Source organism: Symsagittifera roscoffensis, chromosome 3 (assembly GCF_963678635.1).
Source record: "Symsagittifera roscoffensis chromosome 3, txSymRosc1.1, whole genome shotgun sequence".
Taxonomy (NCBI): Eukaryota; Metazoa; Xenacoelomorpha; order Acoela; family Convolutidae; genus Symsagittifera; species Symsagittifera roscoffensis.
In genome coordinates, this window is record NC_087064.1 from 51,115,448 (window position 1) to 51,136,137 (window position 20,690).

Here is a 20,690-nt window from a genome sequence, read left to right on the forward strand (position 1 = left end):
CTTTTATCAAAGACTAGATTAAAAGACGTTGGTATAAGATAACTAAGCTAGATAAACGATAAAATTGGTTACGAAGTTGAATTGAGATTTAGTTTCCATAAAAACATATATTGACTAAAGCTCAGTTGTGCCAAAAGCCGATTCGTTTTGGCAGGTATCAAATCTGAATGAAGTTAAGAGCAAGAGCAACATGAAGGTTAAAAGATCACCTTTAAGATAAAAGATCACTTTTGACATTTCGCTCGAAAAATTAAAATGCGGCAGTATGTGTTGTAAGAATTTACTCTCACTTTTCACCCATAAGTTGCGCCCAAATGGCAAGGTGGCAAAACGGCCAAACAAGTATTACGCCCGAGGATGACGACCGATTGGTAAAATTTTAGCACTCAGTGAGAGATTAAGGTCCGCGTAGACCAGACACAAAACTGAAAGTTTAATGAACTAACTAAAAAGAAAAAAAAGGTTTTGAGCACCAAGATTGTATTTGATCATAAAACGGAATAGTCGAACTAAAGAATTGAACATCGAACCAAAGCCAAGGTAACCAACCCCGGATACAACACAACACTTTTTACCACCCATAGCATTGGCAGTTTAATAGCATATGTAGCTGCGTTATTGGTGGCTAGTGTTCGTAAGGTGTCCACTGAGGGTGGCGCAGATTTGAGGACAGGCGACTACAAATCTTTTGGTCGTGGGTTCAAATCCGTTAAAACAATTTTTTCCTTTTCAAGGCTTATTTTTACTTTTTTTTCTTATTTACAGCTAATTTTGTCGTTTTCTTGCTTGTGTTTTCGAAGAGCTACTTCGCCTCTGTGTCTTTTGTAGTAATTGATTTTGTGTGGTAAATAAAAAAAGAAAACACTGAAACACACGATGTCAAAAATCTTCCTCATTTTCAATTGAGTCATTATCCGGAGAAATGTTATGTTCAAGCCCAAAAAACTAATGTATAGATAATAAAGCTTATTGGTAACAGCGTTTTAAAAATTGAGCTTGAGCGAAAATTAAAGCCAGCAGCCTGGAATTGAATCCAAGTTTTAAGTTCTTTCTGATTTTTTCTCGCATGTACTTGCGAAGCATTCACTCGTCTCTGTGAAAACATTTTAAGATGTTTGGTATCAGAGGAGAAACTGTTTGAAGTACGAGACTTTTACCATTGCTAAATTGCTTGGAATCTTGCTTAAGGAGTGTGAAAGTTTTCATTATGAATTAAATATTCACAGTGACCGCTTGTCGAATGTCTTTTTTTTCCGACTTTCACAAAAAGCAAAATTTATGCTTGGGGGTAGTTTTTCCATCCATAGACTAATTTCCATCTTTAAGTAGTCATTTTAGAGAGAACTTATTTACATCTGAATGCTATTAATGTCTTCAACTCAAAATCAAAATATCAAGTTATGGGAGTTTCGAAATTGCCAATTTGAAATAATGAACACGATGGGTTATGGCTGGCTTATTCAAGGCTATCAGATTCAAGCAAAACTGCTGAAATTCTGATTTTGGGTGGAATATAGGTATAGAATTTGTATGGGTTATTAAAAAACTAGTTCAGATGCCTTAACGGGCAGTCGGAACATTCAAGGCTTTGCCTTGCAGTCTTGCGAGCAGTCTCGTTTCCATTTTAATTTTTCATTTTTTCGAAACCGCAACAAAAGAATGCTATTAAGCAAAAAACTATCCTCGCTAAGAATATTATTATTTATTTTCGAGACACTCAAATACTTCGAGTTTCTTCTAATTATGAAATCGATAAGCCCGCAAATACTTTTAACCCCTACAATCTCATGCAGGTTTGCGATCAGAAGAAGTGACATACATAACTTAGTGTCTTTGCCTTTTCGAGATTTTCTTGTCTATTCGTGCCTTAGTGTGGAGTCTCACTTTCAGCTATTTCAGTTTATTTTACAGTTTCGATGGCCATATCTAAGCCAAGAACGGGATAATTATATCGCAAATCGTAAAACCCACCAGGCCTTTCTTTACTTGCTGCTATTTACTTCAGACGCAAACAGACTGTTTAAGACTCCGTTTAAAATCGGGCAAACATTCTTTTCTGGGTCCGTTCGCGGTTTGGGTTACACTCTGAACTCGAGATATTTCCCCTCAGCTGTCAAGTTTACCGGCGCTAGTTATAAGCAAAACAGGCGCGTTTAAACTTGTATTTAGTATGTCCACAAAGCGAGTTCTGTTTGAGAGCTGTCGTCGTGTATTATGATTACCAAGTCACTTCAGGGGCCCTTACGTGGATTTTAAGCAGTTCCTTCTTACATGCATGCAATCATAGGTCTCGCAATGCTCTTGTTGTATTTATACCTAACATTTTTCCTTGTGATTGAATGAAATGAAATGTCTCTCAGAGCCTGTTTCTATTGGTCCTTTTAATTCTTTCAGCCGGTCGTTCTGTTTTTATGTTAATGCAGTTTTGCTGAATACGACTTAGTAAAATGCTAAATAGCAGCAGAATTTAAATTAGGTCCAACTGTGACGGCCGATTGTTTAAATCGGACGGGCAATTTTTTGAATTTATTTGGCCGCTAGTTAGAAACAAAAAACAAGCCCTAGTGCTGGTTAGGGTAGCTCAAAATCACTCGCTTTGAATAAAAAACTGCTGATCCAAAATTGCAGTGAAATTGATTGTGGACGATTTTACCTGGAGATAACGTAATTTTTACTTATTATTTCTGGTTGTATTACCTATCTTATATCTTTAATCTTTTTGGAGCTATTTCAGTTACTGTATTAATAGCACACTTGGTTGGCTACGTTTCAAAATTTTATATCCTTTGTTTTTTCTCGCTATTTATTTGGTCCATTGAAATTGGCGAAATCAAATAAACGGATATTTTGAATGGATTCTTTGTTGGTATTTTCCTGAATGTTTCCCATTTTTTCAATGATGTATCATTTGCTTAAAGGCTGTTTAAAACGTCATTACAATCATTATGCATGCTACAAGTACACCTTTTAGACATTACCAATTCATTTCCCACTCTTCTGTTTTAATAACTCTCAATAACGAGATGTGTTCCTGAAGTTGTTAAAAAAGGTGATTTCATTGATCGAATGCGAGGAAAACTTCATTGTTCGACACAGCAATTAAAACCTCGGTTCTGTTGATAATTATCCTCAACGAGTTATAATGAGCTCCGGCTAAAATCATCATTAGTCCAATACGAAAAAAAAACATAGATGCAAACTCGTTTGAATGAGTTATGAAAATCGTTTAATAAATTCAAATTTTTTCACTGCAGTACGGATTTAAAATTACAGATACTTTGCATCACTCAACGGAGGAGCGTAGGACGCTTAATTACTTACAGTATACAGTTAAAATCATTATTAATTATCACAAGGTTACGATTTGCAATGAATCAGAAAGCAATATCTAACCACTTTTTTCTTGCCTTCGTTACAGCTATGCTGTGCAATGCCGCTTCAATTGTTGGTCAAAAAAAGCTTAACTTGCCCGAAAATTCTCCAATTGGGTTTCAACTTAGTTCACTTCGAAAACTCGACATATACGCTTCGAGTAACCAAGAAATTCTGCTAGACCCTTCTGAGCCTTTCAAAATTTCAAAAGACTCAAAAGGTGAATTGTATTTAGCTGTTGCGAAATCCATTGACCGGGAGGACTCCTCGTTGTGTAAACTATCTCGACAAGATGACTTTAAGTGCATTGTAAACTTGGACGTGATTTTAATATTTGATAACGGAATCCCAGAAAGTCATCGGGTTAATGTTTTCGTCGAAGACCAAAACGACAACGTGCCCCGTTTTGACGAGAAACAGCATTTCATATCTGTTCCAGAAAATGCCGACCCTTCCAATAGTGCTTTTAGTATACCATACGCTACGGATGCAGACTCTTCTGAATACGCCATACGAAGTTACACCTTAGAACCCACTGACAACTCCTACTTCTCTTTGAAGGTATCGGAGAGATCGGACGGTGTCCTAATTCCGAAGTTGCTGGTCGGCCGTAATCTGGACTTTGAGGAGCAAAGTAGCTTTAAACTGACCTTAATTGCGAAAGATCCAATGAACGAAGGGTCCATGGAGATAATTGTGTCGATTATTGATATCAACGACAATACTCCTGTTTTCGAACAGTCAGAACAAGCTGTTGAGATTCTCGAGAATGACCCAATTGGTAAAGTGGTGCTCCAAGTTCAAGCTAAAGACGAAGATTCGGGTAAAAACGGCCGAATATTTTATCGTTTTGCGGAAGAAACTTTGCCTGAAATTTTGGAGTATTTTACTATTGACGAGACCACGGGTAAAATTGTTTTGTCAAAATCACTCAAAAGTCAGGGAGGTCAAACGTTGTCAGTGCAAGTTGAAGCTCGTGACGGAGGAGTACCACCTTTCAAAGATTTGATGACAACTGAATTTGTCATCAAAGATGTGAACGACAACAAACCAACCATATCTTTCAACCCTAGAAGTTTCTGGGAGGTTGAAGGCCAGGAAATCTACTTCTCTGAAAACGAGGACCCGAGAATGATAGGGTTCTTTAAAATAACCGACGAAGATCCCGGAGTTTTTGGGAAAACCCAGATGGTGCAACTAAACGGAACTAGCTTCTTCACTCTGCATAAAATCGGGACTGGCATGTACTCGTTTTCGACTACACAGACGTTCGATCGAGAAGAACAAGGTGCTTACTGGGTGAAATTGGAGGCTTCTGATTGTGCCGTGGAAGAGTGGGATCCGGAATACAGAAGCTGCACCCCTCTGAAGACATCCGAAGTGTTTCAATTCAATGTCGGAGATGTAAATGATTTCAAGCCTCGATTTGAAAAGTGAGATAAATTGTTCCTTACTGCTTATCATAGCTAATCCTATTTTTCCGAAACTTGGATAAAACTTTTTAAAAGCTCCGGAAAAGTAAGTAGGCGAGATCACTCAATTTATCGTAACTTGATGGCACTTTCATTCTTATCATTTAAACTTATCAATTGTAATTTTTCAAGACTCGATGTATGATACCGCTTTTTCTACGATCAGCAACTAGATTTAATCGTGTGTGATATATAGAAGTGATGACTTAACAGAATCAAACTCAAATGATTGTCAGGTACCGATACAACTACACTATTATTGAGGAAACAGAGCCCAAAATTTTGGATCGAATCGTGGTCGAAGACATGGATTTCGGAGCCAATGGGACAGTCAAGTTTTCAATCCACTCTCTTCAGCACGAGAAGTGGTTCCACATAGATCCAGACACTGGAGTTTTCAAGATACTGAGAAAACTGGATCGAGAGATTCTGGGGTCATCTGTCAATGTCACTATCAAGGTATATTTTGTAATATTTTATATTTTTGTTATGCCCTTAGGTTAAATGAAATTTGCTTTTCAGTTACTTTTAAGATTCATAAATGCAGTTTGAAACAAGTTTTTGACAATCAGTAACTTGAATTAAGTTCACCTAGGAGATCTTGCTTTGTCGAAAACTGTCACAATTTATAACTTGATGTTTTCTTAATTGAGCAGTTATTTCCAGGCATACGATTTGGGATCCCCTGCCAAAATGTCTTACAAGCTATTCGAGATCACACTAATTGATATCGATGACAACCAGCCAAAATTCAACCAATCAAGTTACAAGTTCGACATCCTTGAGGGTCGTGGGATCGGTTGGGAGGTGGGACGAGTCACCGCTGTAGATCCCGACATTGACGGGTGTGTTCGCTATTATGCCGCAGATGATGACATATACAAGGCCATTTTCAAGGTCAACGAGACGACGGGTGTAATTAAGACATTGAGGGATTTTGATTACGAGACTGAAAAGCAGAAGGAGTTTTATTTTGAGATCCTGGCCAAGGCGTGTAAGAAACCAGAGCAGGTGGCGCTTGCGAGAGCGAACATCCAGTTGATTGATGAAAATGACAACAGGTGGGCATTAATGTTTAGGAAACAATTATTACAAGATGGGGACTTCAATTTGCTGTTTTATTCTAGAATATTAGTGAAAAATTTGTTTGTAGTAATGGGAAACATTTTTTTTGGATGTGGATAGACCAGTCGAAAGAATAATGAATCAAAACGGAGCATGCTAGTCAATTGGAACATGCTTAATTTGCGTAAAAATTTGTAGGATTTTTCATTACGGTTGCGCATTTGTTGCATAATTATTACGTAACTGTTCACCGCCTTTGACTACTTTAAAAAGTAGCTGATTTCTTTGTCGGCTGGCTTCTATAGAATTAAAATATTAAAGTTATATGAAAAAATCGCTTGATTAAAATGCCTTTTTTGTCACTTTCAGCCCTCAAATTCTCAAACCATTGCCGAACGAGGAATTCTCAATACCCTGGGATGCAAACCCGACTTACATTGTCACCCAAATCCGAGCAGTAGACGACGACTTCGGGCGAAACGCGAAGCTCACATATCACATTTCGGACTCTGCCAAGATATTCGGAGTAGATCCCGACCAGGGTTCAATCATAGTAAAGAAACACGAAATATTCCGCAACAGAGATCGGAAAATCAAAGTAGAAATTTGGGTTTCGGATAATGGGTTGGAACGCAATGAGAGAAGGCAATGGAATTTTATCTATTTGGACGGTAACGAGACTTTATTCAACCACACTTCACTAGACGAGACGAGAGTAGCTTTTCTGCCGACTGTGCCTCGATTCATGGTGAGTTGACCTACAGAAAACATTTACTGCGATCATGGACAATTCAATTAGGCGAGACAAAACCAGAGCTCGGTTTTAAAAATGATCTCACTTGAAACGATTAAATCTGATCTTCCGTGTTATTCGGAAAAATTCTTAATCTATTCCTGGCTTTCAATCGAGGCCAAAAATTAGGTTTTTCGTAGTGACAGCAAACAATGGTTCACGATGCCATGTTACCTATGCTTATGAACTTTATTAATATGCTAATTTTTTCAATGAAAGAAGCAGGAAATAACAAAATTTTGTTCAATGTTTTTCCGCGAAATTGCAGAAAAAAAAGAATTCCTGTCAGACATTTTGTTAATTTTGAATGATGTGATTTTATTAAAAGGCTTATTTGCAACATAATTTAATATGAAGACCCGTTGAGAAAATGAGTTATTATGAAGTCTAAGTGAAAAGGTGCATAATTCATCTTCATTAGAGTAAACGTCTATGTCCATTGCGTAATACCTCTGCGTGAACAACGTGAACGACCTTTTTATTCATCAAATTTATCCCGGAAATCGTGCCAAGTGGGAAAAAATATTCCATTATGGACTTGCATGACTAATCTTGGTACTTAACTTCTTAACCAATATTGAAAAACAAACCACTGCTAACCAGATTAAATGGTTTATTCATCCTCAAATTTGAAACAAAAAGATCTTTTTTACTCTTCTTTGTACGTATGAGTGACATAAAATTAAGTTCAGGTGTTTCATTTGGGAAATTTAATTAAGCTACTAATATTTTCTGTCACTTTTTGTTCTCCAACTTATTCATGGAATGTAGGTGGGTCACCTTTAGCAGTTATAATTTATAAAGAGGTTATCGGAAATTTAGTTTAATATTAAAAGATGAAGATGGGCTCTCGGTGAGATGCAATCTTTCCTAACCGCACAGGCCCTCTGGGAATATTGGAATGGGCGGCGATTTACTACCCACTGATCGCTATGCAAATTTGTCCGATTTCGCAGCAGAACTGGCTAGGAATTTTAAAATAGCTTCTTTTTTTCTCGAATTGAATCTAATCATTGAACTTAACAAAAATACAGAATTAATGGGTCTCGTCTTACTCTGATAAAAATGTCAAGAAATTTCAAGACTATCAAATTTTTAACCTGACGACTCCAATTTCATTTCAAAATTGGAACTGCAAAAAGACTTCAAAAGGAATACACCTACTTAACTGCCTACATTAGAACGATTATTTTTTCTTTTAAAAATCCTTCGCTACATTGATTTTCTTCCCGAAAGAGATCACGAAACAAAATGCACTTTTTAAGATAATTATAGATGATCTACTTTTAATGACCTGTGTAGTTTAATTTAGATCTTACTGCCTTACATTGCTTTTTAATATCTCCAAAACGGTTCTGTTTTGGGTCCAGAAAATTGGTGTGCATTAACTACAAAACGAATCTGTGTTTTGATAATGTGGCCACTTTAGATTAAAATGGACCCAATCTAGAGCTGATTAGCCCCGCAGTATCCTATCGTCAAGTCATACCGGCAGACTTATGAGACGGTATCAAATAAAGGGCAACACTAGGACAATTTCTGCGCATTAGGAGTGCATTTGAAAGCTTGATTGTAGATTACCTGGGCCCATCTCAGCTAACAGAAAGCTCACCTGACCGAAAAATAAATCGCGTTCAACTCTCCTAGTATTTTTGTTTCAGTCTGATTACCAAAAAGTTAAATCGATGTTTTTTGACGTTTACTAGCTTAGATGCAATGTAATGAACTGGTATAATCTGTTCAGCTTTCGATTTGTTGACAAATATTGGAAAATAGGCTCTATTTAATTTATTCCCCAGAATCCACGCTAGCTTGATTAATCACGGGATTAGTGGCGGGCAATCTGGGATAGGAGAAAAGCGACTCAGATCCCGCTGGAGGGGTGGGATCAATTCAAAGCATGGAAGCAGTAACGGGCATTTGTCATAAAAGATTAAATAGTACAAAGGGAAACAGACAAGAATAAATTCGAACACCGCCTGACAGTAGAGAAGAAATTTGCGCAGTTGCCGTAATTGAAAAAACTCCCCAATTTCTACAAGTGCGGTTCGATACGTCTTTTTACACTTGTGTAAATTTTAGCTCGAATGGTCGTTTATTGTGTCAAAATAAATTAAATTTTACGGCATTAAAAAAGTTTTAGTCCGAAAGTTTTCATTGACGTCAAACTTGTGTTTTTTTTTCTGTGAGAATAACGTTGAATTGATACTTAGTCTTAGTTTTAACGGTTTTTGGCCGTTGAACTTTGACCTCCCTCGAGTGCCTGTGAAATGTATTGAAATTACTGAATACGTACAAAGTTTTCACAAGTAAAAAATTCGAATTTTTCTCAAAGAGTTTCAAACTATTAAAAATTTATTCTTGCATGTAAAAAAAACATTTCACTTGAAAAACAATCTTTTCTCTTTAGATCTACGCCGTGTGCACGATCGCAGCAATAGTAGTCCTTATAATCGTCGTCTGGCTCGTCCTCTTAATCCGACTAAGATCTGCCCGATCCACCCGTGCCTCCACTGTCAAGGCCCAGTACTCAGCAGTAGCCGGAGAGGCTCAACTACACCGCCACCACCCACATCACAACCAGTACACTTTAAGCAACGGAACTCTAGCAAGAAGTCAGTCGCCTTTGGGAGGCAGTCTAGCTAGTTCAGGTCAAGGTGCGTTCCTGAAAAGTTCCTACCCTTCTCCGGACGCGGTTGCCGGTGGGGATTCGGTATCCCGTGGAACCCCAAGTCCAGACGACAATAACAGTGGAAGGGTGCAGGGAGGCAATGGGACTGTAGCTAGCAGTTCTCTGCATAGTAGTCAGCTGAGCACTTTCAATGAGAAAGGGGGACTGTTGGCTCCCCATCCGAACCCGGCCGGAAACGGGAGGTATTCTGCAAACAACACTATTGATGGTCGAGGTAAATTTTTTAGTTCGTCTTATAGTTCAATTATTAAGTTTTATGATAAGGTTATTTATGTGGTAGAAAATTTACCTGTAAAGCGCGAGTTACATCGAACCATTTTCAATCCTTGATTTAGATGCATTTCAATTCGTTTCGTTTTCCTAAATGAAATTTTTGTCAAAACTAATTGAAGTTATACGCAAAATTTTGATCCAGAGAAAACTATTTAGTACAAAATTCTTTCAATATCAATATCATTATAAGATTTAGCGCAAAGTATGGTCATTTACTGATTAGAATGGAAGAACTGCGTTCCATGCTTTTACAATAAATTGAACGAAATGCATAATGACCATAAAAACCATAATGACTTTGATTCCGGGTCATCTCAACGTGCGACGAAATATCCTTTAATGTTTCACAAATTTCCTCAAAGAGGCGTGATCGTGGAAAACCCGTGACGCTAAAACCTCATTTAACTTTCTAGTGTAAACTAACATCATCAGCTAACGGGGCCGTCTTAGCTACGAGGGGTAAATTGCTTCATTCTCAACCGCTTTACTCTAGCGATTTTCATACCTTTGAACATAATTGATAAGTGGAATCTAGAAAGCGATGTCCCGCGAGTGTAAAATTTAAACTACAAGACTAAGCTGTACGGTCAGTCAGTTACGCTTAATTTCGAATTCATCGGAGTGGTTCGATGTGGTAAATACTGCGATATTATCGGCCCTGGTACAAAATGACGAAATATGCAAGCGACGAAGCGAGACTGAAAACTTGTGGCATCTGATAGTTTATTGACTTGAATGAAGATACTTCAATTGGTTTTAATCAGTGCGTTTGTTATTGAATCACAAAAACAACAAACAAGTGAAATGGTGGTGTGATTAGAGCCAGGTAATTGGGTTGGGCTATGCTCGAGTTATGCCAAACATGCATTTTGGCCTCATTGTATTTATTGATCCGTAGATACTCCTCAAATCAACAATATCCTGTAATAACTAAGGTAACAACATTGTGGCTAACATTCATTTATGAGACGCTTTAAAAAAGTTTTTTAGCAGTTCTCAAAGTTCTTGACAGCAAACGACTTAATTCCTTAAATTCTTATAAGGGCTCTTGAAGATAATTTTTTATGGTACAACAGATATTCTTTCAAATGAATGCAATTTATGCGATATACTCATCATCATACTTAACTCGACTCTTTAACAAATTTCTCCGATGAAAACGGTCATCTCCTCATGTTTAAGTGCTTTTTATTAGGCTGTTTTTTGTTTAAAAAATGAGACATTTTATCGGATCATGCCATAAAGAAGCGACAATATTCCTAAACGCTATTGTAAAATTAGTGATAGATTTTTTTCCTCCTGGCAATACATGGTCGAAATTGGATTTGGTGATTGGCTTTTTTGAGTTCATTCACATGGTATTAGGTTGCTCAGTTTTAATTATGCGCTTCCGTTATGGTGCAAAATTCCGCAATTAGCCATCAATATCGTGTATGTGATCCTAGTATATGGCTTCGCCTATTACTTGACTCTTTATTTCCTGAAGCCTTTTGAACTTTACACCAACAAAATGTGAAATTCAATAGCAAACAAAAGTTTAATGGCTTTTGTTTGGAAACATGATCGGTCAGAAAACCACAAGCAAACATGTTATTCAGTTCTCATTATGGGTTAGTTTGTGGCTTTTACATCATGCATTTTGTTACATTTGCGGGGAAAAAAATTGCATTTGTAAAGACCGCTGTCAACTTTGAAAGTGACGCTTTTATAGGTCGCACTTAAGCAAGAAAATATAAGATTAGACGAAGTAATAAGAACTTCGCAATCGTTATTGAAGTCGGGCGAGGTTGATGACTATACAGTACGGGAAGGGTATAAAACTGCGTTTAACTGCTCTCCGTTTTACTGAGAATTAAGTCAACTTCTATGCACAGCCTAATAGTTCTATCATTGATCACTCTATTGACTTGCAAATTGAGTGAATTAAATTCTTCATTTGAATTCTCAACTGTCTGTATATATTTGATGCTTTTGATCAGCTGGTTTGGTTTGAATGGGCCTTGATCGGTCTGCTGTGGTTGTTTGTTGTATTGTCTGATTCAAGAACAATTGACTTAAGAAAAGGCATTAACATCCGTTTTCAGGATGTCTGGTCTAAATCAAACCGGTCCCAAAGTATCTTTTTCTGATAAAGCTGAGCTGATAAAATAATATAGCACAACAATTTATTGACCTAGCGTGTATTGTTTAAGAAGGATTGTGGTTTCATGTGCTTCTTTGAGCTCTGAAACTTTTTGCTTATGTAAATATCATAGAAATGGTGTTAGGATTTTTCTTTTAATTTTTTTGGGTAAAATTATTTTAAATGACCCAAAAATCGGAAGAACCAATTATTTGCTGGAAATTAAATGGTAGCAGCGACAGATTTTTCAACTGATTCAATTTTTACTTGCATCCTGAACTTGAATTGGTTTTGAGGTCTTATCTTCATACTTCATGAATCATTTTAGGTTTCGACAGCGGTAGCACTCTGGACAGACGTCGCAACTACAATCCCCAGTACAGCGGCGTTGGACCCCCAGGAGTAGCAAGTGCCCCTCCTCATCCCCACCAGATGATTCACTACCCCTCTCGATCCTGTCATCCCTCCATGTCCTCCCCACCCCCTCAGTACCCTGCACCAGGAGTACCCGCAGGATACCAACCCAATGTACAAGGTCAGAATAATAACAAGGGTAGCCGGCTGCTGAGCAAGTAGCATCGATTGTTCCGAATATACTCTTAAAAACAAAAAAAATATATTTTAATTTCTTTTTTTTTTCAAGTTAGTGTCGTTTTTTTTGTGCGTGGTGTGATAAAGGATCTGAACGAAAGCCTAAGACTTAAGCATATTCCACCGCTGTAGTAAGATAGGCAAATTGGTCAACATTTTTTGTCGAAAAATGAACAGAAAAACAAAACAATTCATAAAAAAATCAAAACTATTTTCCAAAACATTTTTGCTTTTTTTTTTGCAAAATTTTGAGTTTTTTATGTTAACTTGCTCGAAATTGAACTAAAATTAACTTTCTGTCGGCACTGAGACAATTTTTTAAAAAAAAAACTGATGTCATTTGAATTATCGCGCAAAGGGCTTTAAGTAATATGATTTATTCCTCGACACATTCCGATGTTTATTTGTTATACCTGATTTTTCGTAAAAAACAAAAAGTTAAAAAGCCGAAAACGCATCCAAATACAAAACAAGGATATCTGATAACTATGCAAATAGCACAGAATGTTCCGACCATAGTCCTAAGAAATACAAAAAAATATATATTTTTCTACGTAATGTGATAAAAGGGTCTGAACAAAAAATACATCTTAGACATAGTCGTCTGTCATTACAGAACAGGCAAATTGGACAACAGTTCTCCCAGAAACATGATTTAAAAAAATCGTTCTAAAAATCAATTTTTTTTTAATTTGAAGTTTTTGATTCCCAAATTTTATCTTGGAAAAAATCCAAAAAATACTTTTACTTGATTATAGCTAAATTTTTGCGGCCTAAATTAAGCATAAATAAGCTATCTTAAGCCGGCTAGCAAAACTTTCAAATCGGTTTTTCTCGACACAAGAAACATTTTTTGGGAATTTTTAATGTGGTTCGAATCACAACTGAAAATGATTTAGTTTGATATATCACTCCACCCTGTCCAATGATTATTTTGATTTACCTGATTTTGCCTGGAAAAAAAGTTAAAAAACCCGAATACAAAATTCCTCCCCATTTTCAATGGTCGGATCAATTACTCTCATTTGAGTGGCTGGAACAAAAGTATTTAAGTTATTCAGACGGCTGGATTCAATCTTTGGTGACGTGTGCTCTTTCTTACCGAAAAGAGGAACTTGAGGATTTAATTTTGTCAAGGTTCACGCCTAGATCAAAGAAATGTAAAACCCATATTTTTGGAAAAATTTTCGTTGAAAATAATTTTATTAAAAGTTTTTCCGACCACTACAAAAGGGGGCGCTATGTATTTCGGTGTGTTTTTTCATTTTTTTTTCGCAAAAACAGATACCATAATTAATCATCAAAATGGATCGAAAGGTATATAATTTTAAAAAAATTCAGTCGTGATTCTAAAGACATCAAAAATTTTTTTAGTCTCAAGAAAAACCAGTTGAAATTTTTGTTTTTTAGTTATATTTTGAACGAGTAAAGCGAGCAAGTAGCGATATTACATAAAAATTGGTTATATCAATTTTTGTTAGAATTTTTTCTAATATATATTTTTTGTTTTTTGTTTGTTTTCTTGCTCATCTTTTAAAGACAACTAGAGTCAATGAAGAAGCCCTATGCTAGTGTTCTGAGCAAGCTTTTAGATCCTCTGCTCTCATCACGTACAAAAAAACCTAAACTTGACAAAAAAGGCCAGAAAACGTTTTAAAAGAGTTTTTTAAGTTCCAAATAGCTGTGCCCGAATTTTCTGCGCTACTTGCACAGCAGTAGACTACTTTTTTTTTTATTGTTTCGGTCATTGAAAGTGATAATATCTTTGTACTAGGGTATGTTTTAGTTTTCTTTTCACGCAAGATTAGTTACCATAAATTATCATCAAAATAGGTCGAGTGATATATCATATTGAAGCCTTTTGAGTCGTGATTCGAACGACATCAATTTTTTTTTTCAAAAAGTCGTCCTAGTATCAAGCAGGTGCAAATTTTTGATCTTTGGATAACCAAAGCTTATTTATTTATATCTTAATTTAAAACGTGAAAACTTGGTGTTACTCCAGTAAAGTTAGTTTTGGAGTTTTTAGCGCCATTTCGGGAATCAAAAATATCTCAAATTCAATATTTTTTTGCAATGTTTTTCCATTCATTTTTCTACAAAAATTTTTGCCAAATTTTAATATGACTGTCGCGAATACCTAAGTTTTAGTTTTTCGTTCAGATTCTTTTAATATACATCGCAGAAAAACTACACTAATTTGAAACAACTTTTTTTGAATTTTAATAAGACTATGGCCGGAACATTTTGTGCTAGTTGCACTGTAACCGGCTATTCTTCTTTTTATTCAGCAATTGTCAGCATCCATAGAGTATTTCAAAAATGCAAAATATTAGAAAATTGGTTTGCATAACGTATCTCAGCCTTGTTATTTCTATCCGATTTTTATCAAGAAATTCTCAAAAATATATTGTTTTCGTTCTTATATGTACATTTTTTGAAAATTTTCCCAAATTACTCCAAAAATAAACACAATATTATTGTACTGCAACTTTTTTCTTTTCAGGATAAAAAAGTCGAGAATGTTTTTTTTGTTGATTGATCACATGCGCTTGATGATTAACTTCAAAAACTCGTTATTGAAGTTTTTTCTCTTATTCTAGTACCTAGTCATTTTTTCATTAAACTTTAATTAAGGCGCTATTTTTCAGTTTAATTTACCAACCGACGTCCAAATTTCTGCTTTGATCATTTTATTTATGTACCGATCACAAACTTCATAGAGTGGTGAATTTTACACCACCAGCAACATCTTTGAATAATTTCACCAACTTTTCCTTGCTTCAAACATGTTTTATTGTAACCCTTGCTTGTAAAAACAACATAAACTTCGGGTTTACGAAGCCAGTTAAATCCGGAGACAAAAATTGAACAAGTTCTCTGCTCAGATAAACCGAATGAAATTTAGGGAAACTTCACTTAGGAATTCGAGATCGCGGAATGTTTTTGGTTTGTGGTTATGTAACCTACAGGAAGCCCTAAATTAAAATAATTCAATAACACGAAAATATTTATGGTATTTGGTAGCAGCTAAATTTTAAATTGTAAGTCACGTTTTCCCTAAATCCCTCTAAGCTTTCTTAAAACGACCCTTAATTCGCGACTTCATTCTCAGTTTATATTCGAAGGACCGAAAATTTGAAACGAGCTTTTTCAAAGAGATAAGAAGCTCTTATTAAATTCTTTCTCTCTGGCTATATGTTACCACAATATAAGTAGTCATAAATTTTCAGTTGGTAACTAAGCTTTCATTTCAGTTTTCTTATCTGGTAAGAATTGAATCCATTAATTCTATAAGGGTCTTTGGTCGGCGCAATAAAAAACGGAAGACGGTGTTTACTAAGCTCGCGCTACCAATTTCCGCTCCAGTTTTATCCAGCCAATGTTTACTAGCCTTATCCAATTTGGAGAAAAGTGAGCAAATTTGGCAACCTAACGGGCGCCGAAAGCAAGTAAATATTCCCAAATCGATATTGCCGCTTACCATTTGAATACTTTGGTATGTTTGAGCAACACTCTTACCCAAAAAGTCAACGTTTTTGTGGTATTACAGTTTTAACTAACCAGTTGCAGCATAAGTCAAGCTTTGGGTTTTGGTCATAAGCTTGTAATTGTGATTTTGGTTTAGTTTCCTTTAGTGAACCCCCTTTCTCGTGGTCCAAAGTTCAAACAGCAGAAGAAGAATCGGCAAACTTTCCTTACTGAAGGCTCCTACATTTTTCGATTGTCTCGTAATTGTATTAAGTAGGGTGAGGCTTAAAGCCATTAGCATGCCGAGCGGGGGGCAAATCCTCCCCTCCTCAGTTCTATCAATTCTGGTTCCAAAGTTTTTCCAAAGGGTCCCCCTTCGGTACTATTTAGGTCATCTGCTTGAGTCGAACTCCAATATTTTTCTGTAACGTCTGTCATTGCCAATATACACTAAAACGCGCGCCCATAAAACGCAATTTTTGAACGGAAGATTGTGTGATACTTTAACAGCAACCGGCCACAAATCCTGTTTTTTTTTTCATTGAGCAATTTTGTTCGGTATGTATTGTCAAGAAAGAAGACAAAATGTCAACATGTCCAGATGCACAATCAAGGCCCAAAATATGATATTTTAAAGCATTTTTTTAAACAAATATAAGCAATTGAAAAGTAACCACCTTTTAAGTTTCAGACCAAAAACCGCGTTCTAAACTAATTCTTTTTATCTACGCAACGAAATTTTCAGATTCAGTGGGATCCGCCATCTACATTTTGAAAGGATTTTGATTTATTTGGAGCCATACACTCTCGATTTCTCAACACTCTCGATCATGGAACGTTTTTTTTCTCATTTTCAATTTTGACACAAAAGGACTGCATCATAAAAGGATGGCTTTGTAGAATCATACCAGTTTTAAAAGCGGCTGGTGGCATTATAAATAAAAACTATTTAGAGGCACCTGGCTTTTCGCGGCTTTTGTTCAGCACTTAATCGCAAAACGCCACCGTTGAGACGCGCCGTAAAACGTGAAATTGGGGAAATGGCGTTTTAAGGTGGTTTAAGTGGTTTAATTATTGATAACAGAGGCGTGAATACTTCTTGATCAATTTTTATTGCATGAGTTTTTTATGTTAACTTGCTCGAAATTGAACTAAAATTAACTTTCTGTCGGCACTGAGACAATTTTTAAAAAAAAAAAACTGATGTCATTTGAATTATCGCGCAAAGGGCTTTAAGTAATATGATTTATTCCTCGACACATTCCGATGTTTATTTGTTATACCTGATTTTTCGTAAAAAACAAAAAGTTAAAAAGCCGAAAACGCATCCAAATACAAAACAAGGATATCTGATAACTATGCAGATAGCACAGAATGTTCCGACCATAGTCCTAAGAAATACAAAAAAATATATATTTTTCTACGTAATGTGATAAAAGGGTCTGAACAAAAAAATACATCTTAGACATAGTCGTCTGTCATTACAGAACAGGCAAATTGGACAACAGTTCTCCCAGAAACATGATTTAAAAAAATCGTTCTAAAAATCAATTTTTTTTAATTTGAAGTTTTTGATTCCCAAATTTTATCTTGGAAAAAATCCAAAAAATACTTTTACTTGATTATAGCTAAATTTTTGCGGCCTAAATTAAGCATAAATAAGCTATCTTAAGCCGGCTAGCAAAACTTTCAAATCGGTTTTTCTCGACACAAGAAACATTTTTTGGGAATTTTTAATGTGGTTCGAATCACAACTGAAAATGATTTAGTTTGATATATCACTCCACCCTGTCCAATGATTATTTTGATTTACCTGATTTTGCCTGGAAAAAAAGTTAAAAAACCCGAATACAAAATTCCTCCCCATTTTCAATGGTCGGATCAATTACTCTCATTTGAGTGGCTGGAACAAAAGTATTTAAGTTATTCAGACGGCTGGATTCAATCTTTGGTGACGTGTGCTCTTTCTTACCGAAAAGAGGAACTTGAGGATTTAATTTTGTCAAGGTTCACGCCTAGATCAAAGAAATGTAAAACCCATATTTTTGGAAAAATTTTCGTTGAAAATAATTTTATTAAAAGTTTTTCCGACCACTACAAAAGGGGGCGCTATGTATTTCGGTGTGTTTTTTCATTTTTTTTTCGCAAAAACAGATACCATAATTAATCATCAAAATGGATCGAAAGGTATATAATTTTAAAAAAATTCAGTCGTGATTCTAACGACATCAAAAATTTTTTTAGTCTCAAGAAAAACCAGTTGAAATTTTTGTTTTTTAGTTATATTTTGAACGAGTAAAGCGAGCAAGTAGCGATATTACATAAAAATTGGTTATATCAATTTTTGTTAGAATTTTTTCTAATATATATTTTTTGTTTTTTGTGTGTTTTCTTGCTCATCTTTTAAAGACAACTAGAGTCAATGAAGAAGCCCTATGCTAGTGTTCTGAGCAAGCTTTTAGATCCTCTGCTCTCATCACGTACAAAAAAACCTAAACTTGACAAAAAAGGCCAGAAAACGTTTTAAAAGAGTTTTTTAAGTTCCAAATAGCTGTGCCCGAATTTTCTGCGCTACTTGCACAGCAGTAGACTACTCTTTTTTTTATTGTTTCGGTCATTGAAAGTGATAATATCTTTGTACTAGGGTATGTTTTAGTTTTCTTTTCACGCAAGATTAGTTACCATAAATTATCATCAAAATAGGTCGAGTGATATATCATATTGAAGCCTTTTGAGTCGTGATTCGAACGACATCAATTTTTTTTTTCAAAAAGTCGTCCTAGTATCAAGCAGGTGCAAATTTTTGATCTTTGGATAACAAAAGCTTATTTATTTATATCTTAATTTAAAACGTGAAAACTTGGTGTTACTCCAGTAAAGTTAGTTTTGGAGTTTTTAGCGCCATTTCGGGAATCAAAAATATCTCAAATTCAATATTTTTTTGCAATGTTTTTCCATTCATTTTTCTACAAAAATTTTTGCCAAATTTTAATATGACTGTCGCGAATACCTAAGTTTTAGTTTTTCGTTCAGATTCTTTTAATATACATCGCAGAAAAACTACACTAATTTGAAACAACTTTTTTTGAATTTTAATAAGACTATGGCCGGAACATTTTGTGCTAGTTGCACTGTAACCGGCTATTCTTCTTTTTATTCAGCAATTGTCAGCATCCATAGAGTATTTCAAAAATGCAAAATATTAGAAAATTGGTTTGCATAACGTATCTCAGCCTTGTTATTTCTATCCGATTTTTATCAAGAAATTCTCAAAAATATATTGTTTTCGTTCTTATATGTACATTTTTTGAAAATTTTCCCAAATTACTCCAAAAATAAACACAATATTATTGTACTGCAACTTTTTTCTTTTCAGGATAAAAAAGTCGAGAATGTTTTTTTTGTTGATTGATCACATGCGCTTGATGATTAACTTCAAAAACTCGTTATTGAAGTTTTTTCTCTTATTCTAGTACCTAGTCATTTTTTCATTAAACTTTAATTAAGGCGCTATTTTTCAGTTTAATTTACCAACCGACGTCCAAATTTCTGCTTTGATCATTTTATTTATGTACCGATCACAAACTTCATAGAGTGGTGAATTTTACACCACCAGCAACATCTTTGAATAATTTCACCAACTTTTCCTTGCTTCAAACATGTTTTATTGTAACCCTTGCTTGTAAAAACAACATAAACTTCGGGTTTACGAAGCCAGTTAAATCCGGAGACAAAAATTGAACAAGTTCTCTGCTCAGATAAACCGAATGAAATTTAGGGAAACTTCACTTAGGAATTCGAGATCGCGGAATGTTTTTGGTTTGTGGTTATGTAACCTACAGGAAGCCCTAAATTAAAATAATTCAATAACACGAAAATATTTATGGTATTTGGTAGCAGCTAAATTTTAAATTGTAAGTCACGTTTTCCCTAAATCCCTCTAAGCTTTCTTAAAACGACCCTTAATTCGCGACTTCATTCTCAGTTTATATTCGAAGGACCGAAAATTTGAAACGAGCTTTTTCAAAGAGATAAGAAGCTCTTATTAAATTCTTTCTCTCTGGCTATATGTTACCACAATATAAGTAGTCATAAATTTTCAGTTGGTAACTAAGCTTTCATTTCAGTTTTCTTATCTGGTAAGAATTGAATCCATTAATTCTATAAGGGTCTTTGGTCGGCGCAATAAAAAACGGAAGACGGTGTTTACTAAGCTCGCGCTACCAATTTCCGCTCCAGTTTTATCCAGCCAATGTTTACTAGCCTTATCCAATTTGGAGAAAAGTGAGCAAATTTGGCAACCTAACGGGCACCGAAAGCAAGTAAATATTCCCAAATCGATATTGCCGCTTACCATTTGAATACTTTGGTATGTTTGAGCAACACTCTTACCCAAAACGTCAACGTTTTTGTGGTATTACAGTTTTAACTAACCAGTTGCAGCATAAGTCAAGCTTTGGGTTTTGGTCATAAGCTTGTAATTGTGATTTTGGTTTAGTTTCCTTTAGTGAACCCCCCTTTCTCGTGGTCCAAAGTTCAAACAGCAGAAGAAGAATCGGCAAACTTTCCTTACTGAAGGCTCCTACATTTTTCGATTGTCTCGTAATTGTATTAAGTAGGGTGAGGCTTAAAGCCATTAGCATGCCGAGCGGGGGGCAAATCCTCCCCTCCTCAGTTCTATCAATTCTGGTTCCAAAGTTTTTCCAAAGGGTCCCCCTTCGGTACTATTTAGGTCATCTGCTTGAGTCGAACTCCAATATTTTTCTGTAACGTCTGTCATTGCCAATATACACTAAAACGCGCGCCCATAAAACGCAATTTTTGAACGGAAGATTGTGT

At 35.6% G+C, this 20,690-nt stretch overlaps 1 protein-coding gene across 2 annotated transcripts in view; it reads left to right on the forward strand.

Moving 5' to 3' along the window:
* The first annotated feature begins 2,393 nt into the window (after positions 1-2,393).
* The window catches only part of LOC134841215 (protocadherin-1-like), a 35,130-nt gene continuing 16,833 nt past the window's right edge, over positions 2,394-20,690 (forward strand). For both annotated transcript variants that reach the window (XM_063857049.1, XM_063857051.1), the window contains exons 1-6: positions 2,394-4,805; positions 5,081-5,303; positions 5,511-5,905; positions 6,279-6,657; positions 9,113-9,608; positions 12,118-12,324. In XM_063857049.1, the coding sequence (XP_063713119.1) occupies positions 3,370-4,805; positions 5,081-5,303; positions 5,511-5,905; positions 6,279-6,657; positions 9,113-9,608; positions 12,118-12,324 (3,136 nt within the window). In that variant the 5' untranslated portion in view covers positions 2,394-3,369. The remainder of the gene's footprint in view (positions 4,806-5,080; positions 5,304-5,510; positions 5,906-6,278; positions 6,658-9,112; positions 9,609-12,117; positions 12,325-20,690) is intronic.